Here is a 27,529-nt window from a genome sequence, read left to right as displayed (position 1 = left end):
ATGGCGTTCAGCAGGGACTCTCTTTGGAAGTACAGCTTGGGCTTTTGGATCCTGTTGATCAGGACTGCTATTTCCAGATCCATAGTGTTAGAACCTATATACTGGAATTCCTCCAACCCCAAGTAAGTCATTATTCTTCTTATTATTATTATTATTCATATTGTTGTTGATATTATTATTATTATTATTATTATTATTTTTTGCTACGGTTGCGTTATTGCGGACAGCTAGGGTGGGCTGTGCGTAGTTACTGTGACCTCTTGGTGCAGACGCTAGCCGACTGATCAGTTGCCCCAGCCAGGGGAGCGATGTGCCTCACATACTGCATACTTTGTGCTCATTTACAGCATCATCTCTCATTTATCCTTCGCCTGTAAATATCATAAATATGGACCCCCACATTCCCATTAAGGGGCCTAATCCCAAACTAAGGGGCACCATTGGAAAGTACCCTGGGAGTGGCGGGGGTTCCGGGGCAGCAGCCCAGTCGCCCATTCTGATAGGCTTCGTCACTCTGTAGATTAGGTCTGCATGGAGCCCCCGACTCACAAATACAGCCCACCACCCACCCTCTCCAGCCAGAAGGGCCTGGGTCACAATAAGTAAATGATAAGGAATGATCCGCATTGCACCTAGATCTGACCGGAGGATAGAAGGGGGTTATCCGGCTCAGGGTCCCTCAACACGATAAAGGGGTCAACCAACTGAGATATGTTTTCCTTGACCCACAATCTTAATGTTAAATTGTGCAGATCTAGTGTGGGCTGCGTGTTACATATTCCTGTCTCGGCATTAGTAAGACCCCATCCTAGGGTTTTAGGGGGCATCTTATATATGTATCCACATGAAACATAACTGCACTATAAATCCTCCTAATTCTGCTCCCCAATACACATTAAGCTATTGGTTCACTTTAATTCCCTACTCCAAGCTAGCTGAGGCCATCCATCAACTCAGAATTGGGACTCCACTTGGCATGTGAATGGCTCTGATGGCACCAGAATCACATAGTGGCTTCTTTCCATGGGCTCACAATGCAGGCTTGTTGTAGGCAGACTGACTGCTGGATGTGTTCTGTTGTCCCCAGTTAGACTGTATATAAAGTCCCAGGTGGAAGACACCCTTCCATTAAAGTCATGTTACTATGCAGTGGTCACCAGTCATTTCTACAGGACTAAGGATCACATTATGTTTTACATTCTTTAGCCATAAAACATGAATCATACCTAATCAGGTGGCATAACCTTTCTATATATAGACACATATGTGAAAATGCTTCATATTCTTACTTCCCTGTAGAGATAGGGGAATCCCCACTAAAAAATCCACTTTTCTCTAAAGAGTAGTTTCGGGGTAGAATTGATCAGATGCCCTCTGAGACTAAGGGTACTATTTGCAGACTGCTAACAAGGTCCCCATCTTCTGATCTACATAGCACCAGTCCTTTAAAGCTTCTGCAGTTTTATTCTGGTTTTGTACACTATACCCCCCTCTTACAACTATTTTAGCTTCAAGCTACAGTGATCTGGAAAAGGAAAACATATCAGTTTACAATCTGTTCTTCAAAGGTTGGATTTTTTTATAAACAATGTTATCCCTTCTCTTCCCTCCCCCAAGGGCAAAAGGATCAGCAGGGCATTTCATGTAGGTCCTTTGTAGTTTGGGTGCTATTCCAGTGCACTGTATAATGTAGAAAAATACACAGGTTTATATTATATAAAATGGAGTGGATTTTTTAGATGCTATGCCATCAGTATTTACTCAGATAGGGCATGTTTCTTCTTTTCTAGAACATTAAATACAATAAAACTATCTAAACTGTCATATAGAAGACTAATGCTTTTTAAGATTCAAACCTCTCATAAGGCTGGTTTCTAGATGTTGGCAAGTTGTATTCCTCTACGAGGACCTGCTTTTTATCAATGTAAATCCCATGTTCCTATAATGACTCCGGTAGACTAAATGGGGAAGCTGAAAACACTGATCAGTTAAGTCCTACAGAGGTCACTCTACCAATTCACATAGTGAGATCTTACATTTAGGATTTCCACTCCTTGCTTTGTAAGCTTTCATGTCCAACTGTTCTGAAAATCTCATCGTATTTAAAAGCTTGATTTTTTTTTTTAATACTCCTGAACAAATATTAAGGTAATCAGGTTTTTTTGTTAATTATTCTAGATATTCCCTTTAAAAAAAATTTGTCATTATACTCCATATCTGTTGCCAACCACCTAAGTTTTGCCGACGATATTGTGTAAAAAAACTATATATATATATATATATATATATATATATATATATATATATATAATATAATAACATTTTTTATTTTTTGTGTTTGTATGGCTAAGTTGATCACTTTTTGCTGCTTTTTATTTTTTTCTTCCGGCCCTGATAAATTTGAAAATGCTCACATATCAGTTGGTGATATTTATCTTATTTCAGATAGCACCTCCATTTGTCAATTTTTTTTATGCCATCTTTTATAATATTAAAATGTAACCCTGGAGTTTTAATGAGATTATAAAGTAGTGAGGACAGATTTGCCAATTAAAATATACCACCAAAATTTTTTATTGCCGTTGTCGAATGTTATATTTAATATTAAGTATGATTTTTTTTTTCTTTTGCCACTTCTCGTTATATTTAACTATAGTGGCTGTCTTGTGTGGTACTTAAAATTGCTGGGAAATATAGATAATGGACAGTAACAGCCACTTGAAATACTCTGAAAAACATCTCTCTAATGGAAATTGATTGAACAAAAAATATCTATCCAGAACCTCATATTGCTTATTCTTGGCCATTATGAAAGTGCACATGAAATCGGGGAAAAAAAAAATATTATGGGGTTTTATGTAAATGTAATAATTTTTTGGTATGAATTTAGATTTATTTTTTTGGAAACAAATATAATTGTAATAAAAATAAATGTGGCCAATGAGAAAGAGGTTACGTATTAATAAATCATTCCACGGTGATACAATCTTTTGAGGAGCTCTCTATAAATGCTCCTGGCCGTCGATCTTGGTATTTTAAAGTCAGATTGTTGTAGGTAAACAAATGAACATTCAGCCTTATGTGAATGCATCCTTGAACTCTGCTCCAGAGTTTGCATTTGGGTTAATCTTGTCGGTTTTAATATAGAATGAGAAGAAAGGGGAACACGCCAGGGGTGGAATTGTTAGTACTTTTACATGCACATTCCTCACATTTTGTCAGGATGATAAACTGGAGGTAATGGTCCTTGTTTGAAGGGACAACTGAGCCAGCTCTTCAACAAAGTGTCTGGCTGAAACCGTATCTCGGTCTATGTACCACTGCTGTAGACAGGAATTTATTTAGGAATCCTTTCCCTTGGGATGACACTGTTAACCCTCACAATTAACGCGCCAAGCTAAAGAGAGAGTGAACACTAAGCGGATTTGCTAGGAACCTGCTCACCCAAAATTTTGCCGATGCCACTTGATGAGTTAAGGGACATCATTGATTTATTATCCTACTTAGACAGCTTCCAACACCTGCACTGGACATTATCCCAGGTCAACTATTGACATGCACAGCGCTCATAAAAAGCCAGGGGTAACAGTTTCTCCTTATCCGTATTATGTGGTTTATCTGGGGTTTAATTGTTACATTATCTACTGTCATTATCTCTAAAGCCCTTGTTTGTAAACCTCACTCAGGTAAAGGGCTTCATCAGTTGCCTTTAGTTTCAGGTCTAAATTGCTACAAAAACAAACAAAAAAACTATACAAAGTTATCCATCCTACCATGAAACTTTGCTGAGTTAATAGTTACTTTTGAACATCTTTTAAAAAAATGTTTTATCATTAAAAAAAAATTCAGTAGCCTCCCTTTTCCAACTCGCCCTTCGGATAGTGGTTACCCTTCTAATGCATGCGCTGCCATCTTTGCTTTAGTAACTGTAAGGCCTTGCATACTTTAGATCTTAATCTATATGTTGAACCTGCTTTTATTACAATTACTGATGCTATCAATTCTTTCCAGAGGTCTTTTGTACGATTGTATTGTTTTAATAATGGAACAAGTCTGTTTATCTTAAAAGTATCTTTAATAAGTAAAGAAATAAGCGTTGCATACTTAGCAAAATAGTTTTTATGGTCAAAGTTTGTTAGCTTTTAGTCGGCTTTGGAAAAATGTTATTGTAGCGTAAGTTAAGATGCACTTTATGAATATAGTTTCCGGAATATGTATAGCGTGGCAAAAGTGCACAAAGAGATTGAATTTGTACAGCAGAGGGGGTTATATATTAGTTCCATCTCAGGATTTGATTTTGGGAGTTGTTTTAACCCTTATGTTCAGGAACAGCCAGTCTAGGAAATGGGTGTGCATTAAATTTTATATCTGGGTGTCAAACATATGATAATTATCCCACACGTTCTAAATAGGGATTAACATACAAACAGAGGCATTTATAAATGGCTCGTTATTTTTAAGAATAACGCATGATTATAAAGTAATGCAGATCAAGAACATCTTTTTTTTTTTTTTTTTGCCTTTCCATTTGCCAGATGGTGCATTTGTTTTTATGGAAACAATACACGATATATTAAAATGCAAAAAAGTTCATCAAGCCCTTTTGCGTAGAAACTGTGTTGGTTTTGTAGATCTGTTTTTGAGGAAGCTATAAAAATGGAAGTTTCTGCTTTTGATACATCTTGAAGTATTGACATCTTAGATGTTTTTTTTCTCTCTTTTGTTACCTTTAGTGATGTGCCAGTAATTTTAATGATTCATTACCTGCTAGAACTTTGGACATTAAGACACTTGCCCGCTTTATTTGGTACGATTCAAATTGGCCTTGAAGAGGACAATTGTAGGTTTCTAGTCCATCCACTCTTAAGTCAAGTTTCTGTGAAACCTTCTTATATTCATCAGCGTCGACTGTTAACAACATCATAATTAGAATGCATTAAAAATAATGATGAGAATGAAACATGTCTGAGTGGTTTGGATGAAATGAAAATGGTTTACATCAGCTCTCAAGAGAGAGACGTTCAGGCAAAAGTCTAAAATCTTAACTCTTTTGCAAAAAAAATAAATAAATAAAGGGAAAAAAACCCCTTTATTTTAGAAGATGAAAGTATTCAACGTAACAGTTCAACCTATTAAATGTTCATATATTTAGTTGTTGAATATGTCAAATATTGATGGTCTAAGCTTTGTAGTTGTGTGTTTGCAAATAAGAACTAACTTTCCTTAAATTGTTCGCATAGGCCTAATCTTTTCCTTCCTTGCTGGCTGACATAAGAAAAACCTGTTTATCAGGTCATTTATGGTACAATTTTGGAGCTTTGCTCATGAGTTCATTCTTTGTGTGTGTGTGTGTTTTTTTTTTTTTAATGGGTGTGTAGAAGTGTTTGAGATATTTTGATTTAGTAATACTGGATTTGGACTTACTCTAAATCATTTTTTTTCCACCCCCCCCCAAAAAAACCATACAAAAAACCCAAAACAAATAGCATTAAGACAGCATGGAAAACCCCTGTGGTGCCATCGTCTATTTAAAGTCTCAAAAAGACAAAAGATGTGATCCAAACGGCCTCCTTCCCTCATGGCGGAAAATGTTAAACCTTTTTACAGCGCTTTCCTGTTCGACTTGTTTAAATCTCATTTTAAATTCAGTGCCATACTAACTGTGTGAAATAAGCAGATTTCTTTAGTAATCCATTTTGTACTTTCACATTAAAAACAAAGCTGACACAATTTGTTCTTCCTTTTAAGCAAATCAACCCTTGGCTGTAGTTAATAAGGGATTACATCTCGGGCTAGATCTTATACAGAGGTAATGTAAATCAAGTGCGAAATCTAAAGAAACTGATCCCTTTTGGATTGAAACGTTCCAAAAAAGCTATGGGGGGAAAAGCAAGGGGGCAGTAATCTGATTGTATAGCAATAAAACCACCATTTGTTTTCTTTCTCCCACCTTACAAAGAAAAATTTAGTAAATCCATGCAGTTCCTACAAATCCAAAGGCAGATAAAGGGGGGGGAAACCATGGCAACATATAGATTAGCTTGATGGTGGATGTGACATGTTTTTGAAAGAGTTGAAGGCCTCGCTTGGGGCTATAGGGTATTGTGCTCAAAGTACGTACAGCGGAGACGTTGGGCTTGCCCAGTGTTGGAGAAGGCCTCGTGTGACTACGCAATTGTATCTCTAAAATGGTCGTAGAGTCGATAGATCATGCCAAGCCACCACGTGTATGTTGGACAACTACCATATTCACATTTTTAGTATAATTTAACGACTGAGTGTAACTCCTAGGAATATTATCCTTTTTAACCACTAGTTTTAAACGCTGCAGTGTCGGCAGTAGCAGCCACATCTCCGGGATTAAACAGAGCTCTGAGATTCTTTCTTATATGTATATATTGGCTCTGAGAAGACATGCTGAGAAGCATCAGAGAACAGAGAGGGTAGGCAGGGACAGGGGTTATCTAAATAGAAAAACAGAGGCCTTTTGATTTCAATTGTGGCTGTTAATGCGAATTCCCCACCGCAGGAGGAGCTAAAAATAAACATGTCACTTTGAATCCCTGATACATATTTATTATTGAAAAATCCACGAAACGACAAAAAAAAGTCTTTAAATTAACATTTTTCCATTATTTTTTTTGTGCTATGAGGCGGCTCTCACTTGTACATAAGCAGCGCAGAACGTCATGTTAAATGCATCACACATCTCTTTGTTTAAAGTCATCGGCTTTGTTACGCAGTAAAGCAATAAAAGAGAGAAGATTTCCCGACTTTTGCTCTTCAGCTGAAAGCAGAGCAGTAAAATAAAGAGAGAGGTAAAACTGTTTCGCTTTTTGTTTCCCGGCGCACTTTGTCGCTGTAGACACAAGATGCATGAAGGAATGACACTAAGGAGGTCTTTAAACTTCACGCTGGGTTGTGGTCTTACAGGTGCAGGAAGAATAAAGACCAGTTGTTTTATGGGCTGCCCGCATGTGTGCTATTGGAACGGAATTCTTTATGATGGAAGGATAGCCCAGACTGGGAGAAAAAACAGAAGCCAATACTAACTGTTCTGTCTGCACGAATAATCCTAAACACACTTTTTTGATTAAGTGCGTCTCAGATGATTTCATTAAATCATGTTTCTTGGCAAGAGTGACTTGGATAACTTTCCAGGTTTTTACATCTTTCTTTGTTGCCGGGGATTCAAGAACAGATACCTTACATTCTAACTGTAGCCTAATACTGCCATCGTAAACATGCGCACACATAAAGCAACCGAAAGAGAAGTAAATCTGGAATGGATACATAGTCATGTTCAAATGTTCTCCGCGGCAATGGTCAGTTTGCGGTGGGGAATATTTTATAGACTTTCACTTCCCCCTAAAACGTATTTCGTAAAACAAAAGAACAATAAATTAAGTAATTTAAGAAATTCGAGTAACTTAATTTATGACCTACTTGCATATGACTGCTTTGCGGCCCAATAAGGTTCAATGTGGGGCCAGCCAGTTGAAGGACTCTATACAAGTTATATGGTAAGCCTACTGCCTCCAGTGGCTTTTACACTAGGGTATACTTAGGGGTGCCAAATAACAAAGGTCCCTTAGCTTGATTGCTTACGTGTACCATAAATGTTATTTGATGTAAATAAGGTTACCCTCGTTTCTAAGACTTACTGTAGACTTCTTTTTGTAAGGTGTGACACCATACGTGGATGCTTGTAGGTGGGAGAGTTTCAATTAAGTATGTAAATTGTGTTTTGGCCGTTGGATTCTTGCTTGTCCTATTTTTTTTTTCCTTCTCCTCCTCCACTCTGAATCAGGAGCAGGCGGACGCCATGCTATTCACTTGTCTCCATTCATTTAAAGGTTATTACAATCCATAAGATTTGGCAGCTAGTAAAACGGCATCCTTGCGTTTTCAAGCATAGAAAAAAAAATGAGATGAAATCCTTAACAAGGAAAGAGAAACATACGACATCAATCACCCCTTTGAACAAAATTAAAGGATGATGGCCATAATGAAGCTTTTTTTTTTATTTTTTATTAATGCTTTCTGATGCTCCAACGAAGAGATTTAACAGAAAAAGCAAACGAACAGCATAAAAAAGATGGTTTGTAAGAGGAACGTTATCTTGTCAAATTCACGTGGCAATAGATCTCCTTTGTTGATAAGCCGAGTCTTTTTTTTTCTTCTTTGCCCTCCGTAGTATACATCTGTTGTAGCAAATGGTCGATGTTTCTGAATTGCCTGGTCATAGGACCCTTTGTGCTGCTATTATGAGTCAAATTTTAACGTGCTGTGTAACACACAAAATATTTGATTAGATATAGTGGTCAAATGTTTTTTTCTGAACTGTTCAAGAATTACAAAGCAGTTAATACAAAGTAACATTCAGCTCCTTCCCTGCCTTCATTTCTCAGGCTGTCATGCCGGAGTAGTATCGGTTAACGCACTGTGCTTTCAATCACAGGGTTAATAGCGAAGTTATACGTCTTTCTTTTGAGAAGGTTAGATGTATCTGATCCCTAATATCGACGGGGATATCAGGTCAGCCGCAAAAACGTTAGCGTCTGGAGATGGCATTAAAAAGTAGCCTGGCACATGAATACTTAACTACGTACAGGAACAGAGACGCACTGTAAGCGGACGTGTTACAAAAACACATTTTATTGAAAGTGACACTAAGTAAGTAAGAAAGAAAAAAATGAATCTATTTTTGGCAGACGAACCTGAAGCCAATGTAGATCTTTAAAGATTTGGAGATTGAATATGTAACAGCACTAGGTATTATGATGTCTCGGCGAGGGGTTTTAATCACCCTCTCGCTGAGAGCTGCATATTTTTTTGGAGATTGTCGAAGCAATGATGTTAGAACCACGACAATTGAGCTATAGAGAAATATGATTTTTTTTTTTTTTATTGTCTGCTCACAATTAGCTGTCATTTTGGGTTCAGGAACTATGCCAGCTTTCAGTCGATCAGGGCTGCCAAAGTCTCCGAGTCATGTCTAGGCCGATTGCTCGTCAAACTTGAATCCTGCTTCCTTGGCTTTAGTTGAGTTTGACTAGCCCCAGAAGGATTTTCAGGATATATGCTACTCTGTCTGAATTTTGCTATGTTAATTGTGCAGCGCCGGTCTCTGGGGTCCCCACCTCTTGGAGAACCAACCTAGTGAGCCGTTTGGAGCTTCGATGAACTCTGACAGATGTATTTTACTTGAAATGCGTGGTTACATTATATTCCGTGGCACGTGAACAACTGAGGCTTCACGGGAACCCTCGATTCAAATTTACATTTTCGGAGAAATTATCTAGACCATGTAAGGTGAGGTTGATAAGAAGTCGTGAAAAATAGAATCATTTCTTGGTAAAGTGTGAGAAGCACTAGGTTAATACAAAGCAGAACATAGTTTATTGAAAACCAAAAATAAATGCATATTATATTCATATCTGGCCGTATCACTTGTACCCACTTCTGCGTAAATTTCACCTTCGCCTTCAATCCCATTCATTTATATGTAAATGCGATGTAAGGCTTTTTGAGCGTTCATGTTAAGCTGGCGGATGGTAAAGCGAAAAAATAATGTCCACGACAGGGCAATTATAGATTTTATTTCATCGCATCCCCACTTATACAATCCTTCCCAGAGTACCTGACAGCAGCGTCCTGTGACGGAAGACCACTCCTAGCATCCGTAACCAGCAAAAAAATGCCTTCCCGCAGAATGGTAGTTGGCACGAGACAGATGGGCAGGGGAAGCTGCTAGTCATTGTGGAAAAAAAAAAAAAGAAAGGAGGTCAGGGATTGGAAATGTATTAAAATGGTGGCTCGGCGGAAAGGATTACTTTTTCACAAAAGCATTTTCTATTGGCTGATTTTTTTTTTTTACATTTTTTTTTTCTAGCCCTAAGCAGTGCCAGACTGGCGAGTTAAATTTGCCCTGGCACTTTAAGGCCAGTAGCCGATAATTCGGCAGGAGCCATCGGGCTGGTAAGATTCCGGCTTACAATAGAGTGACTTGGTTTGTGGCCTCTAAGTGGGCAGCCATGTCGCGGAGGAAACATGACACATCGGAACATGTTTCTGTGTAAAAACAGTTGTCATAGATTAGGGAATGCTAGATAAGAAATGCGTTATAAAAAGAGGTTTCTATGAAAGCATTTCAGCTGAAACACATGAAATCAGCCTGCATTATTTTACTGGCTTTGTCACTGTTTGTCTAACGCCGCCTCGCCTTTGAATAGCAAGACGTGCCGCACCCTCTGTCGCTGTCTGGGTTTGGAGCGTTGCTGCAGGGAGCCTGACTGTACAGGTGTAAATTACCTGCTCACGAATTGATAGGGTGCTCTTTAGTTATTCCTCCATTTCAGGGTGGAGAGTTGACTATCTTTACTGATTATACAGCTTGGCGAAGCCAGATGACTTGCTATTCTTCCCTGTCAATCAGCTTTATCTCGTGATTTATGATGCCTTTACATAGCACAGTTGTTAAACAGCTGCCAGCTGGGCTTGGTTAACCATAGATTCCATGATAGGCACCGCTGGTGTTGGCGACACTCCGTTCTCCATAAAGGAAGCCTAGCATAGAACGGCCTATACTTTCTAAAAATTCTTCTCTATCCAGTAGTGGCTGCCGTGCTGTATGCAGCAGTTCAACACCCTTCTTTTTTTTCAAGTACTCCCTCCTGATTGAATGGGCTGCTAAAAGAAGGACTTGACCTATGGCCCCGGATTATGCAGCACTTACTCCTCGTTTCCCTGGTAGCAGTTTTACTTCTGCTTTAGAATATTATTGAGATACATCTATATCGATGTATTCATTTCAGATAGAATTTCTTCCTTGCCGCTTACACCCCTCCTGTTTGATGCCTCAGGCCCCCTTTAAGTTACTTAGAAGCAACATATCAGGGCTGCTTATGCATTAATAATGACCTGAAATCTGTCTCTCTCTAGCCTCATTCTGCTCCTCTCATGTGAGCCCAGGAAGGGTTAACAGTTCTTAATGTATGGCAGAGTCAGGTTACATTAGAGTTAAGGCTCAATTGTGCAACTCCTGTAGGCTGTGAAATTTAATATTATGGTTACTTCCATCGTAATTGTTAGAAGGTTGAGGAAAATTGATTTGGGATCGAATAAAAGTGTACACAAAAGCACATATTCTTTGTCAAACTGAACTTGAGGCAGTGAGGCAAGAATGGCAATGTCAGCATAAATTACTATTTAGTAAACAAACTGCTATTATTTATTATTATTATTAAAAAAAATTTTTTAACCTTGACTAAACTCAGATCTGCTGTAACAAGTTATACAGACACTTGCTGAACTGGTTTATATTCAGATGGAATACTTTTAACTGGCCTCACCCATCTTGCACTCAAGGAGTTAAAAGTCATAATCTCCATAAGTGCCATTTATTGAAAGGGCGTAAAATGTTGGTGTCCCAAAACAGTCACCCCTTTTAAAGGCCTGTTTGCAACTTGTGTAAAAATTATTTCTAAATGGGCAATCTGCTTACAAAATGGACCAAAGCCTTCTGCAGTGGCAGGTGTGGAAACTGCCCCCTAGTGGTCATTTGTGTTATCGAGGAAAGCCAATGGCTTCCTACATAACCTTTTTGTTTTACTTTCTTGTCTCAAAAAGCGCATCTGTTCAGATCAAATGAAATGATTTATTTCATTCTCATGTACATTTTACATACCACAGTAGTATAACTATCACTGAAAAACATCTGTGTCCCGAAGCAGGCAGAAAAAAAACATTATTTTTCCCCAGTGTTATTTGTTCATGTAGTTCTGTTGTCGCCGTGGCTCGTATGATTGTGTATTTTTCTTTAAGCCTGGGAAATTGGTTTGTACACAGTTTGTCACAATTCAAAATTGCTTTTAATTCTCTCCACCCTTGTTTTGTTTACAGCCATTTAATGAATAAGATATGATGGCTTTTTTTTTTTTTTGGTTATTATTTCATCAGCATGGGGTTAAAACGGATTTGTGACCTGGAAATGCTAAACAGAACCAAAAAAACAAAAAGCTGGTCCCCATGGGGTTGAAAACCCCTTCTTTTTTTTATACGAAGAATGAACATCAGCCTTTTAAAGATTGCAGGGATGTAGAGCCAAAGTAGTGAAGTGTGTAGCTGTGTCATGGGTCAAGAGCAAGCCCTCAACCACAGCAGAAACCATCATTTATCAAGAGTAACTAGAATGAGCAACTAATTACAGAGCACCACTGATTACTTGTGCATTCACAGACCCTACCGTGGCCCAGCACACTCAAATTGTTATCTTTCTCAAGGGCTTTGCAGTTCTTTGATACAACACAAGCAGCAAGTTTTTTTGTTTTTTTTTCTTTCGAGTCATTAAAAATACGTTATATGTAAAAAAAAACAAAAAACAAAAAAACCCTATTTGCACTCAGTTTGTACATTTTGTATGTATCAGTAGTTGTCATTTTGCCGGCTCGTTACAAGAACAACCTCAGATAATTTCCGAGGATGGGGGTGAGCACGGCGTTCCAGAAACTGATACAGTGACACATGTATATGCATCATAATGTCACACAGGGAAGTACAGAATGGAACTGATAGATACTGCCGGTTACACAACCTCTGGCACCGTCAGCTAGGAAGACCTGAAAGTGGTGTGATTCCAATAAAAATTAATGAGGTGTGTGCTGCTGCATATTGGAGAAGGACGGAGGACTATGTGTTTAACGTTGTTTCCTGAATTATCAATTCCAAGCACATCTAATCAAAATAATGATATGCTCATGAAATGCCCTCATTTCTTTCAGCTCCATTCTCCTTAGGTGGCATCGCTCATAGTAGAGATGTTTTCAAGTCCAATCCCCTTTCAGCTTGGGGTGTGTGACACTGACGTGAAAAGAAACAGGATTAAGTGAGAGAATCGGGTCCTTTGATAAATAAAGATGTAAGCCCTAGTAAATGTATTTTCAGAAGCCTTTAAGATGACATTTTTTTTTACATTATCCCGAGACAAAATGGCCTGTTATTGTCAGAACTGGAAAATCTGCTTTTATTGCCCTGGCGTGGGGTTTATTCAGACAGTACGATATAGAACGTTCTTGCTTGCTTCTGATTACCAGTAATGCTTGCTAACAAATCAGCGCTATTAGAAAGTTAGGAAGATCAAATAGACTTAAGTGCGGCAGGATCCATGTAGGCCACCGATTGTGCCTTTCAGCTGACATGAGAATTGATTTAACAATTAATATATACACCTGGTGGCCTTCTTGAGTCTAATACAAAGAGATCTCCAGCTTAAAGCTTTTTTCCCCCTCAACCTTTAATATTTTAATGAGCCTCCAGGCTTTGGCTGCTTTCAAATGAGAAGGGATTTCTAAGTGTTGTGTTTAATGTTCCTTCTCTGCAAAGTATACTGAATGGGAGGCTCAGGCGTTCTGCCGTGGGCAATATATACAGAACTGCGTAGCCACAAGGATGATGTAGACTTCAGCAATTGGTAGTTCAATGCAGATCTCATCCAGACATTTAAGACCTGTTTCCACCGCGTACCTTCGCCGTACAGAAAAATCAATATAATACACTATTATTCGGACTCGGTGCTGTGGCTTTGGGCAGTGTATTTGATATCCCGTTTGATAAATCACAGATAATAGTGTGGGAAGGTATGAATAGAAAAGTATCGGGACGTTATATAGCGTGGTGGTTTTGGATAGCCAAGAAGCTCTTGGGCCTTTTGAGAAGTGCTTGTTGAGTCGTCTGGAGTTTTGTTTGTTGCGGCAATCCATACTTTAAGAAGATGATCCCACAGCTTGAAAATAGAAACAAGGAATTCACAGCCTGATTCTGAACAGGTTTATAAATAGGCCTGCGAAATAAAGGATGTTCGAGACATGACATTTGCCCTTTAAAAGCTCAGCATTTTTACCATTACCTGTCATTACAGTCTCATAACTGCTCAATTTTTGTTTCAACTTTTTAATGAGATGATTTTTTTTTTCTTTCGATCTGTGGGGAAGCATAAATAAGAATCACTTTGAACTCCTTTGAAGTGGGAGAGGAATGTAGGTGGTGGACTGCAATAGAAAAAAAAGTTGACCTATGGAATAAAAATGTTTTCTTCTGCTATCAAGCAAAGCCCCCTTTACTCCAGAGTTTTTTTTTTTTGATGGGTTGATATATTGTTTAAAATATATATTTTTTATTTTTTATAGAAAAAGAACACCATCAACGTTGTGCTCAAATGTTTGTTTTTTTATTGATGTGTGACGAAATCTGTTATGTTAATCATTTTATTTTATTTTTTTGTTTAGATTTCTACCTGGACAAGGGCTTGTACTATACCCTCAAATAGGAGATAAACTGGACATTATTTGCCCCAAAGTGGACTCCAAATCTGGTGCCCAGTACGAATATTACAAAGTGTATCTGGTGGATAAAGAACAAGCAGATAGCTGTACTATAAAAGACAGGACACCTTTGCTGAACTGTGCAAAGCCTGATCAAGATGTGAAATTTACCATCAAGTTTCAAGAGTTCAGCCCAAATCTCTGGGGACTGGAATTCCAAAGGAAGAAAGACTATTACATCATATGTAAGTATACCTCGCTTTGTTATATAGAGTTCATATCTCTTAAAACTTTTTCAACGTGTATCAGATTGATGTGCTGTGGACTATAATCCGTGTCGTCCTAAAACAGACATTCCTGATCGAGGATTCACATGTAGCTCAGACACAAATACTATCCCAAGCTTTGTCTAGCAGGAAACTTCTTAAATCCATATAGATACCATGTTGGTTGCAAGATGTGTAAGCATAATGCAAATCCTCAAATTACGATGTTTGATAGAGCGGCATCTTTAAAAAAAAATTAATTAAAAAAAAAAACATATTGAAAAAGTTTAGCATATGGGTTTTTTGCTGCAGATATTGAGATGATTTTTTACTCAACTCGACTCCCTCAGAAATATAGTGAAACCAAGATATGAAAAATACATTATGCATGCCACTTAAACTACCTGTTTTTTTAAGTGGTTTTGCTGGCTGAGAGCTGATCAAAGCTTCTAAGGACCTCAAAACCCAGTTGCTAACCTTATTTTGAAAGAAGTAGTGCCATATCACGAAATATAATCATTTTTCAGCTTACTAACATCTTTTATGACCTGTGAAGTGAGTAAAAAAAAAAAAAAACTGCCTGGGGAAATACTTGACTGGAAACCTTAAGCATGCATGCGGACCTCATTAGTTCGGCTTACAGTTAGATGATCATCCGCTTTGACAAGAACAAACTCAAATATGTAGGTTTCCCTAAATGTTTTGTTCAAACTTTTTTTTTTTTTTTGCCAAATAACCTTAATTAATTGCTCTCTTGCCTCAGTGCAAACAATCTAATTCCCAAACCAACTGCATGATCTGACCTAATGTGGAATGCGGTCGGCTTGGACAGATATTTTTTTTTTTTTCATGCAAGGTTGCCTACCAGACTAAAAAAATGTTTCTGAAAACTAATGGTTTGTTCATAGCTCATGTAAAATTGCGTTTTTGACGGCATTTTGATTAAATGAGCAAAATGCTCAAAAGATATTGAGCCTCTAGTTTAATAGGGAGCTTCATCGCCTATAAAAGTAATAGTTTGAATAAAATTTACTGGACTCATCTAAAGTACCCAGCGTAGTACAACTGTCTATTTCACATGCAGCAATAGGGGGCTGCTTGCGTCTCCCCCGGCTTACCATAATTAGAATAGTAGCCTATTGGAGCTAGAAGGGCAGAATACACTTACCTCTACCAACATTTGTGTAATTAGTTTACAAAAGGTCAAAGTTCCTAACAAAACTTTGAACAAGATGTGTATTACTTCACATCCTAGAGGAGCAACATCATCCTCGGCTAGCTTGGTCAAGTGCCTTTTTGTTGTTGGTGACACTTTGCATTAAATGTATTTTTTCTTAATAGTTCCTTAACTAAAAATTTCCATGCCATTCTAGTATTAATACATATCTTTTAGTGCAGCTCGTTTGAAAATGGGCAGAAAAAGAAATTTCCAAATGTAATGTAAGCCAGTCCAAGATGATGGCAACTGTAAATCCACCAGACCATCGAAATCAGGCCAGTTTTCATAAGCGCAGTCACAGAGAGAAGGCTGTTATTCCCAGGTGAAAATGATCACTCCTAAGTAGAATAACAGTTCTAATAAAAGCGTTGTAGCTATAGGTTTTAAAGCCCCCTAGGTTTAATTGTCGTTTATGTCGATTGATGTCTCCAATGTCTGCTGGAAAATTCTTTGAAGCACACGTAAACCAGGAATAAACGACCAATACTGTTTGGCATCTTGGCCATTGTCTCTCAGAATTGTTCAACCAAATTGTCCAATTGAAATGGAAGTTTAAGCAAATCCTCCTGTATCACATTCTACCCTCAAACAATATGGAAGACAACTCTTTTTGCCAAAATATTCACGTCCATATAACTAAATATCTAGGTCTGTTATAGCAATACAGAAATTCCACATGGACTGCAAACAATCAATTCCAGATTCTATAACTTTTACTGTTAAAAAGGAAAATGGATTAGTGCGTGGCAGGACCCATATATTGCCAGTGAACTGGATGCTAAGATTTCAAAGTTAGACCAAAGATGCATCTGCTTTTTTCATTGTACCAAAAAAATCATTGTGGAAAATTGCATCTTCACCATGAGCCACCACAATTGGACTTCTTAGTGACACCATATACTTTCCCAAAAATATCTAGCCGTCCATCAGAGAAATCCCCCGGAATACAGGATTCCATTATTTATTTATATTGCACCAACATATCCCCATGGCACTCTTTGAATTGTTCCTCGTGTTGATAAGGTGATTGGATTCTAATGTTTTGAAATAATGGTTGTCATATAATAGTAGCTATAAACAGAATGTCTTTAGATTTGTACTGATGCGTCTAAATTTACAGGTCCCAGCGGAGTCTGGTTCCATAAGGGACCTCATTCCAGACCACATTAATCTTGTAGCCTTGGACAGAGTTTTAAGAGTAATGACCTTTACTCATATTTTGTGCCATTATTGTGACTATACTGACAGTTTTTTTTAAAGAAAGGCAGTGACACTGCAGTAGGAAAGATACAAGTGAATTCCCAAGGGCAGAGATCGAGTACTAGGTCATTCTGAAAGCTAAAAACTAGAGTCTGTAGTAAAACAAAATGAAGAACGTGTAATATCAGACGAAACAAACTTTCATAGAATGGACTGTGTAGAGGACTGTCTAGGGCAAGGGTGTCCAATCTGCGGCCCTCCAGCTGCTGCAGGACTACATCTCCCATACTCCTCTGCCAGCCCCTTAGCTGAAAGAGCATTATGGGAGATGTAGTCCTGCAGCAGCTGGAGGGCCGCAGGTTGGACACCCTTGGTCTAGAGCTTAATATACAAGACGCATATCACATGTAACAAAGTTCTAAAGAACATGGCGTTGTCCACATATTATGGCTAAAATGGCAAAGTAGTCAACCATGGGAATAAGAAGGAGGCAGATTTAACCATTTAACCACTTTATTAACCATAAACTCTCAGGTTTTTGTACTAGAAGTTGTAGGCAGTCAGCATTTAGCCTTTGGTGTTTATGTATTTTGCAGTCTCAAGCAGGTTCAGAAGAGCGCTCAGTTGTTGGTTTCCGTATATCGGATGACAAGGTTGAATTTCTGTAGAATGACAAGTTTTGTTTTTGTTTCTAATCCATCTTTTCTAGGGCTTTGATGTGCAATCGGCGCAAGGTGAAGTTATTTTTCATTAGACCAGGCATGTAGAAAATTGCACTAGATTACTATTGTATAGAGTAGCTCCCCTCAGAGAAATGAGGTTCATCACCAGGGCACAGTCTAACTGTGGCACTTTATTGGGGTTACCATTAGGCCATTCGTCGTTGAAGCGGCTAGCATCACGTCCGTCTGAGCCATTATGCCTTGAGAGCAGAGTATTCTCTAATCTTTAGTGTTGTATTCCAAACTGTCACTTGGCATTAACTCAGTCGGTGGTGAAATCTTACCACCAAGAGATGAACTTTGCTTCAAAATGATGTTTTCCACTCCAGTGCCACTTGTACAGCAATTACTGGGTCATTAATATCATTGAATGCAATTAGTGGCAGTAGAGCAAACGAGTGTGTGTCTTTCTATTACCCTGACCCTTAGTATGCCAGGGAATTCAGCTGCTAAATGAAAATTGCTAAGGGTGTGCAGGATTCGCAAAGAATATATTTTTTCACCACAATATTGGTAGCCATCAAAATCGATTAATTCCGGATGGCTTGGAAGGGGTTAAATTATTTTTTATACTTGCATCTTCTCTCCATTACTGGCTGCTGCAGGCTTAAAAAAAACTCCATCGTGCAATAAGTGTTACAGATGGTCTTATAGGATTGAATACAGTTTCTGCAAATATTATTAGTATGATCTATTTTATCATTGATTAGGTGACGTGTATTCTACAAAAAGAACAGAAACGCCAGCTATTTAAAAAAACTCTAAAAAGGGAATTTCAACTAGAATTACATTAAGCTCATATATTTGCATATACAGAATTCTGTGGGTCTCTGAAAGCGATCACTAGATCACTATGGCAATAAGGCACCATTTCCCCCCAATCTCTACTGAATCTTATGTGCTTAAGTAAGAAAACACCTCCTTCTTCTGTGCTGAGTGTAGAAGGAGCGCGACAATTTATTACTGCTAAGACTATTTGATCTTCTTGAGAAAATGCAGACGTATTGCGCTCCGGCCTGGGAAGGTACTTGAGTCCTTGTCATTCTTTCTTTTTCTTTGCTATCGGCAAGGATGGCAAGTAGCTGTTCTATACAAAGACAGCTGTGGCCTGTGAAATCTGTGCTCATTAAATCAAGACACTCTGGTTTAAAGTGATCCTGGTAGCTATTCAAAGGCCAGTACATGAGAAATAATTATAACGGCTCTCGCGTTTGGGCTCGAGAAATGGTTATGATGGAAAAAAGAGGGTTTGGAAATTCAGCTTTTTTTCCTCCCCTCCCCTGCAAAGAAATGTCTTTATATTATACAGCTCCAATTACAATTAATGGAAAGGGGGTTTATGTTACACTCGGGAATATTCATAAGCTCCTACCATGCTTTTGATTCAGCACAAGAGTTCCTCCTGATGGGATGAGATCTAGTGATATAAACCCCAACGCTTCATTGAGTTTTCTCAAAAGCATTTTAGAAATCCGTTGTTTTACCGGCGTGCTTTATAAATTTTTATTTTCCTTTTGGGAAGAAATGCGCGCTCGCAATAGCAAAGATATACGGCATTATCGATGAAAAACCAGTGAAATCTATTGAATGGTCTTTTGAAATCCTGAAGCTAGGAGACCTTTACAAAACCAGGGCTGCCACCATGCAGCTTCTAATCTTTCAGTAGATGATTCTCTAATAAGGCATTGGTTTCCCTAATTAAGTAAATATAGTCTTGCTGCATAAGTGGAATACCTTTCTTAAATGCCCCCAAATCTGTGTGGTGGCAGTTTGTAGCCGTAAAGCACCAGTGTGATTTTTTTTTTTTTTTTTTTTTTTTTAGTCTTGTTTACCGTACAGGTTGGCAGGTTCAACAAGAATTCTTTAGATAATGCATTGCATATTGGTTTGTGGGCTGGGGTAGGATCCTACATTACCTGTAAAGCCACCTCGAAATGCCAGGGTATCACAAGATATCACGGTGCTCTAAAGAGCAAGGTGGCCATCTTGGGTACTGCAGTAGAGTTGCAGGTCAGGGGAGGCCCACTTATCTCCCTAATGAGCCATTGACCCTCACTGCCTGCAGAAGCTGGACAGTTGGCAGCTTGATGGACCACTGTCTGAGTATTGAGACCTTCTTGCTTATAACGGGAAACTAGGGAGGTATGGTTTAAGCATAGGGTATTAGACTTAAATGCTCCTTTTCACCCATCCACCAAGATATCCTCTAAGAGCAAAATGTCTGTGTTATCCATTACGTGGTGCAGCAGGCAACCTTTAGACACTCCAGAACAAGGATGGATTCTAGATTACCATTAGGATGGATTGTCATATTCATATTCTGAGTATATTTTGACTTTCCATAGGCTTTGAAGCTGTCTCCATATTATGTCTTCCATTGAAACGCTATGCAGTGGGAACAGCCTACAAGAGTCACTCAAGTTTTGTTAATTAAAATAAGAAATCCAGCAGCGTGCACGGATAGTACTTAAGGAGGGTGTCAGACAAATGAGAGCAACCAGAGCGTGCTGGCCTGGTCTTGCCGCCAAAGGATTTTCTTTGATAAAAGAGCTGTGAGCTTGATAATCCTGTGAAGCGGACATTAGATCAAGTACAGCTCACATTAAGGATTGCTTCTTATTAATGCCTGATACGAAAGCCTTTCGCTTTTTTTGTTACGGAGCGGAATGGATTTTTTTAACTAAGTCCACAGATGTTTATTATGCTTGCCCTCTTCTCCAGTTAAAAAAAAACAACAAAAAATGGATATGGCTGGGAAGATGAATATTCTTTAACTAGGCTTTAAATTCCTGGGTGATTCATCTCACACCATGATTAAATAACCACATAGTACGAATAAGGTGGGGGGAAAAAAAAGTCTGGAAGAGTATGTGATCAGAAAACCGATACAGCATTTCGGTACTCTCTACGCAACTCTGATCTTGTTAAAAAAAAAAAAAAAAAAAAAAAATTAGTTTTTTTTTTTTTATTTTTTTTTTCTTTTCTCTCCCCCTCCCATTGGGAATATTATATTTATTTATTTCCCGTTTAATCTATGCGAATAAGTATATGTACAGGCACAAATCCAGCCAGCTTAATGCTCAGTCTGATTAGTGCCGTGTTACTATCTTGATAGGCCAAAATCAGCCAAAATCTATGCAGCAGCTTAATCTCCGGGGAGGCAACGTAATAACGATCAAATGAAGACATATTAAAATGTAATATTACTTCCTTCCATGGGGACTATATAAAAATCATAGCCAGAAACAGCTTGCGTCTGCTGCTTCTGTTTTAACTGCTTATTCAGTGTCTTTTTTTTTTTTTTTTTTTTCTTCTTGGGTTAAGTCTCGGAAATGCTACAAGGATATTGAAACCTTAATTTGTCTTTTATAGGCACATCTGAAAAAAGCAGCCATTTTTATTATTATTATTTTTTTTTTTTACAATTTTCTGCATAAGCGTCGATTCACTTGTAAACAGAATATTCATTCAACATAGAACAGTATGATCTTCATAAAGGATGATGGCTCTAGAAATCATTGTAATGGCTGACTGCAAAGCGTTACATAATTGTTGCCAGTCGAGAAACACTTTCCAATATTACAGGCTTGGTTCTGCGAGCCCAACTAATTTGGATGCCGTATCCAGATTCATCCTCCTTCAATTACAGTTTGATCTTTGCCTGCCAATATGTATTTAATTCTTGATTTATCTTCTAAAAGGAAGCAAAGGACGAAGAATGTGCCTTTGTTGCCCTTAATTTATAGTTAATATTGACAGCATTTTTACATTTTGCAATTTTGCAAATTTTACATGATCTGCAAATAATTTTTTTTTTTTAAAAGTGTCTGTTCGGGACCATCACAAGAGATTTTGTATTGAGAGTGTTAACTATCCACGGGTACAAAAAAAGGATGCTGGAAGAAAATAGCTCTTAAGTGATGATGTCATCATGATGGTACCTGGCTGGTATCCACAATGAATCCTTAGGCGGCATTAGCCGATTTGGTTATTAATACGCACTGCAAAGTATATGTTCAGCATCTGCGTGCATTAGACCAGCTACATGTAATATTTCCAGCAGTAAACCTTGTTTTGATGATAAGTTGCCGCGTCCGTCATTGGCTCTACATCAAACCTTAAGTATTATAGTCCTTCAAGTGTATCGCCATCTAATATAAGTTATTTATAGGCGAGTGTGGCAATCCCTGACACTTTGTTATATATGTTACTTTTATGTCGCCAGCATGAATAAAATGTCCATGGGTGACAATATTCATTAATCTTACTTTACTTAAAAGGGAAAAAAAAAAACCTAGCTTCAGATCACAGATATTATTTTTCCTCTTATGTTGTGTCTCCTCTCTAGAAAAGCTTAATACGTTTCAAATTCGGTAGCACTTTGTTCCTAGGACAACAAAAGCCAAGAGCAAATGATAAAATAATTGAAGCAAATACTCTTAAAGTAGGAACAGCTTTCAGCCTCAGGCGTTAGAAATTGCACATTCCATTTGTAGCACTTCTCCTGAGCGTTTTAAGGTTTTTGGCTATAACATTTGTAAAAACAAAGCATTTGGAATATTAATACCCTTTTAAATGGCAGGAAATTAATGTTGTGACTTTATTATTGAGCCAAAACGGATCCATTGTAACCTGAGCACAAATTGGATACATTTCTTCTTGCGTGTCGTGTTATTGCGGCTTATAAAAGATAAAAAAAATAAAATAAAAAATAATCGCGCGTCTGTTTCTCCTTGGTTAAGAAAATGTGTTATTGGGGTGTTAGGAGTCTGGCCTACTTTATCGTGGGGGCGTTAAGCACCTTCTGAGCACTAGGGGCCCTCAGAATAAATCCATAACGATGTGTGTGGCTGCTTGTGTACATGGAACTAGTGAAAGTAATTTTACATATACCGGCCAGCAGCGAGGAAATTATACTAGGGCTATTTGCTAAGGGAAACATTAGGCGAGAAATAAAAGCCTCTTATATCTGTGTCTGCTCTTTTCTTGGATATGGAAATGTCACGATAAACACGGGGGCCAGCCACCGAGCGGTTCCCACTGCTAGTTTCTATAGTGATACTTCTAATCATTTTAGGGCTTCGCTTTAAATGTCATTGTTCGATGCTTAGAATACAAAATGGCCACAGACTACCCCTTCAATATCAGAAAGGCCTTCGAGTCATTTTGCGTGTTTGCTTAATAAAAAAGCCTTTCTTGTACTTTGAATAGGGAGGAAAAGGAATGCGTCCAAATTACTGGTGTTCAGAATTTCCCTGCAGAGGTTGTTACAAGTAGTCAGTTTTAATTAAGGGTGTAATGTGGCTTTGGCCTTTCGCTGTGCTACAAGATAGAGCTTCGGTTTCAAGATGAGCCTTGAAATGCCCACAGCTATTTTAGGTGTTTCTACAGGGACCGTGCCATACAGAATTCATGCACATTCGCAAAGTCCCTCATTCCTCAGAGGTGAATTTATATATATATAATATATATATATATATATATAATCACCAGAAATATATAAAAACAAGTGTACCGGAACAGTGGAGGTCCATTACCTGTGCTTTTTCTTAAAATCAGGATTCCCGGTCTTGAGACATATTTACGTTGGCATTCTATTATGCGCAGCATTTCCCTAGAATTACATCTTGACGGCTTAGTAATCAACCACCATGTTGCCTTTCCTAGCAATGCTAACGGTGACTGTGTTTCCACATTAACCCCTCGTGCGCTCATGTAAATCTGAAATATATAACTCGTAAGTAAATTTTGAGTTTGACAAAAAGGGCCAGGGACACCCTGCAGCTTAAAATAAAGAGCTATTTCATCTCTAGTTCCAGCTCAGCTTCAACCGTACCTTTTCCTCCTCTCCATTGTTTGCCTGTACATTGGCAAATATAGTAGGTTCTATCACAGACACATTTGATTTATGTCTGGGGCTGCTGTTAGCTATTGATTTTTGTTTCCGCTAAAAAAAAAAAAAGCCATGTCTCCATTATTTTGTGAGCCTTGTGTTCTAGTGTCACGCTGTCAGATATACTTATAGATTAAATTACTATTGCACGTTTTCTTTTATTTTCTCTCTTCTGTCTCCCTTTAAGAGGGATTTAGAATATAAAAAAGTAGGTTTTGATAAAATGACTTTATAAGACCAACACAGTGTGAGTGCATTGGAATGTTAGGTGACAAATTGTAAGCAATGGCGAGGAAAAACCCTTATAGAATGGGTAAACTAGGGAGGATGTGTATATATGACTATAATATGTTGTGTGAACGGCAGTGAGTAGCTCACAATAGATGGATGGGTGTTACCGAATGTTACAAATGCACAATGGGAAACATGAGGGTCTGAGACAATTAGTGGATGCTGTATAAAGGTCTTCCTTCAGGCTCTATTGTGCGACAAAAAAATACAAACTAGAGACGTAAAGTTCTCAGGGTTTGTCAACGGACAATGTACAGGTTAAATACAGACTGATAACAATGTGTAGGTCCTGTTAATTTTATGGACATGCAGATGTCTTTAACAGGAACATTAAAATAGAAGCATTTCCAGAATAATTGACCCATCAGTTAAGATGAGGTGCTTGCCACATAATATTACATTAAATGTATGTAAAACATGAGAAAAAAATTGTCTGTACCTGCCCTGACAGGGAGAAGTTAACTATTGTTAATGGCAACAATTAGCCGATACATTACACCATAGTAGCAATTTCCTGATCTTATTTGTACAGTATTATAAATGGGTTTAACATGGCAAGACTGGAAGTCTTTCATCAGCCCGCCACCCACTCTCGAAACAAATAACTAGAGATTGAAACTTTTGCACAAAATGCAAATTGTATGACGTTACTGAATTTTTAACATACATCAGACACACAAAGTCTTCTTGTGCTTTTTGCATGGCACTACGTGGTCATTTTTCAAAAATGTTTTTGTTCTCCTTTCCAGCTACATCCAATGGATCAGTAGAAGGTCTGAATAATCAAGAAGGTGGTGTTTGTGTTACAAAAGCCATGAAGATCCTCATGAAAGTTGGGCAAGGTGAGGACCACTTTAACATTAACAAATTTTGACTTGGCCTTGTTAGATTTGGTTTTTTTTCCTGCTACACCCAAACTTAACCAACTAACCACATATAATATATTAATATTGCATGAGTTGTACCTTCGCACAAAGGAGTTGGTATTATTGTCTATTTATCAATACCCTGTCTAGCTGTATCATGTATAAAATATGGAATGATACAGGATGCACAATTTACTACATCACTATATGACATTTAAACTATCAGTGCAGAGCCAAGGTTATTTTTTTTCATTAAATACTGTCATTTAATCGAAAAGTTGTTGCAAAAGATAATTATCTACATTTATATTATATTGACTGTAAACATGGAATTCTTTAGTCGTTTTATCTGTTATGTTTTCAGATACACTATGTGTCGGCGATGAATGATATTTCTAATTAGGACTTGGTTTAGTAGCCGGTCAGCTCTATGAGTTAAATTGAAATGTCATCTGCAAAGCTTTGCTTGCCAACTGTGAGAATCCCTATAGTTTCTACAGATGGTCTTACAATCTCAGTGTTTAAAGTAACTTATGTGTTTTCATAAAGGGGAAAAAAAAAATTTGTGCACATGACATGCACATGAATTCGTATTATTACCTAATATATGTGTAGGCACCTTTGCACATGATTTACATTCATCTTTATCATAATTCAGAACTGTAGGGAATAATTGTTCTAGCATGGAGGGGTCTCGAGTACCACGCTAAAAGGTTGAAAGAGAATCGGTATCTGCTAGGATTTTTGTTAAACAGAATGTTAGATTGCATAAGGTTTCAATGTATGATTTCCAAAATATACAGAATATTAATGCGCTCTGTCTGTTCTGCTTTAGATCCTGACTCTGACTCCGATAAGGATGCTTTGCCGACAAAACGTCCAGATCAAGACTCTGGTGCGAATGGAAAGAGCTCAACCACCAGTCCATTTGTCAATGGTCCCTCAGGTATGTATAGTCAGAGCAACTTAAACAAAAAAGAAGATATTGTGTATACTTTTCACGTTACTTCCAGGTTCTTATATATTTTTTTTACCCACTCAACATCTCCTTTTGTTTTAACTTAGAAACTAGCTTGATTATTGGCAAGTGGTTTGTGATAAAAATGAATATCACACATCATTCAACCTGAAAAGGGGGGAGTCTTAGACAATATTGGATTTCTTTAAGGTTGCCGTCTGTGCGTTATTGCTTTATGCTATATGTGCTAATTATTCTAATGAATTCATAACGTGCTGAGAGCATTGAATATTAGAATGTTCAGTGTGACACTTTTTACTGCTTGCCAGATGTGCAACCATTTGTTTTGTTAATTGACTAAAATACGCTGAATCATTAATATTTCTACTATGTTGCCCAAATTAACTCTGGCTTTAGTAAATGTAGACAAATTCTTATCCCGCACAACTAACAACTGCAATACAATATACGATGCATCTTGATTGTCAGCTTCTGCAGTCTATATTGATGGCTGTCAATGTTCGTAAGGAAAACAGCGTGGTTTAGTTTTAGCATGAAAGTAGGATTGTGAGACACAGTCTTGTTTAATATCGATTGCTGACTCCCACTGTTTGCACACAGCTACCTGCAAGGGTAATTGGTTTGTCAAAGTTCAGCTGCCAGCCAGTTAATTCTATATACCATGCTGAGAATAATTCTAAAGCAAATTTAAGATGGCATTAAGTAAAGGTTTGAACAGTTTCTGATGCTTTGTCTTGTCTTCTCTTGTTCCCATATAGGTTCTAGCACAGATGGCAAAAATGCTGGACATTCAAGTATTTTGGGATCAGAGGTGGCCTTATTTTCAGGGATTGCTTCAGGATGTATCATCTTCATCGTCATCATAATTACTCTGGTGGTGCTGCTGTTGAAGTATAGAAGACGGCATAGGAAGCATTCTCCACAACACACAACCACTTTGTCACTTAGTACATTAGCCACACCAAAGCGCGGTGGCAACAATAATGGTTCAGAGCCGAGTGACATTATCATCCCTCTAAGGACTGCTGACAGCGTTTTCTGCCCACATTATGAGAAAGTCAGTGGAGATTATGGACATCCTGTGTACATTGTTCAAGAGATGCCACCTCAGAGTCCAGCAAATATTTACTACAAAGTCTGAGGAAATCGTTGGTACCTTTTTGACATGTTGAGGACTAAAGGTCCATTTCTTTCTGATGGGGTTTCTTGGTGACTCCTTATGCATCAAAGTGGACTTGCATAGGGAAAATGCACATACGAAAACCTCTCTTCAGAGAGAGAGCCTCTTTGGATAGCTAATGGAATCTGATGGTTCCTGTATCTAGGAACAAGCTGGAAGACTTTATATAATATGCCCATTCTGATGGCTATACCATGGTCATGTTCACCCTCCTTAAAGCCATGAGCTCCAGACATTCAAACATATACACAAAGCCAGGTTACCATGGAGTGATTCAAGGACCTAAATCAACTGTAGGCAATTCAAGGATGCTTTAGGATATTTATCTTGAAATGCAATCTGTTCACTTGATATCTCAGCTTTCTCAGTACATACTGGATTGGTCACAGAGGCCCGTGCTTCTGTGACTAAAACAAATAGTTTTCTTGTTAGTCAATCACTGATTCATTTTGATCTGTTGTGTTCGTTGCCTGAAACCCTTGCATTGGATTCCCTTTCACGTCACCTCCTTTATCACAAATGGAACATTAATCTTTGCAACCTCTTGCTCTATCCATTTCTTCTTGCAATCACACTTGAATGGGTAATATAT

General features: G+C 38.1%; 1 protein-coding gene across 3 annotated transcripts; it reads left to right on the top strand.

The window, feature by feature from the left end:
* On the top strand, positions 1-26,898 carry LOC149299939 (ephrin-B2-like). Of its 3 annotated transcripts, XM_089485887.1 has the most exons (5): positions 1-122; positions 14,286-14,566; positions 24,662-24,754; positions 25,614-25,724; positions 26,516-26,898. In XM_089485887.1, the coding sequence occupies exons 1-5, from the start codon at positions 1-3 to the stop codon at positions 26,896-26,898; spliced, it is 990 nt and encodes a 329-aa protein (XP_089342013.1). The 3 variants fall into 3 exon arrangements, with proteins under 3 accessions (XP_089342013.1, XP_089342014.1, XP_089342015.1); XM_089485888.1 differs by lacking the exon at positions 24,662-24,754; XM_089485889.1 differs by lacking the exon at positions 25,614-25,724.
* Positions 26,899-27,529: the final 631 nt, after the last annotated feature.

The sequence above is a fragment of the Sceloporus occidentalis genome, unplaced genomic scaffold (genome assembly GCF_023333645.1).
Source record: "Sceloporus occidentalis isolate IW3139 unplaced genomic scaffold, rSceOcc1.0.p SCAF_27, whole genome shotgun sequence".
Classification (NCBI taxonomy): Eukaryota; Metazoa; Chordata; class Lepidosauria; order Squamata; family Phrynosomatidae; genus Sceloporus; species Sceloporus occidentalis.
Note: the sequence above shows the minus strand (reverse complement) of the source record. Positions and strands in the feature narration are given on the sequence as shown.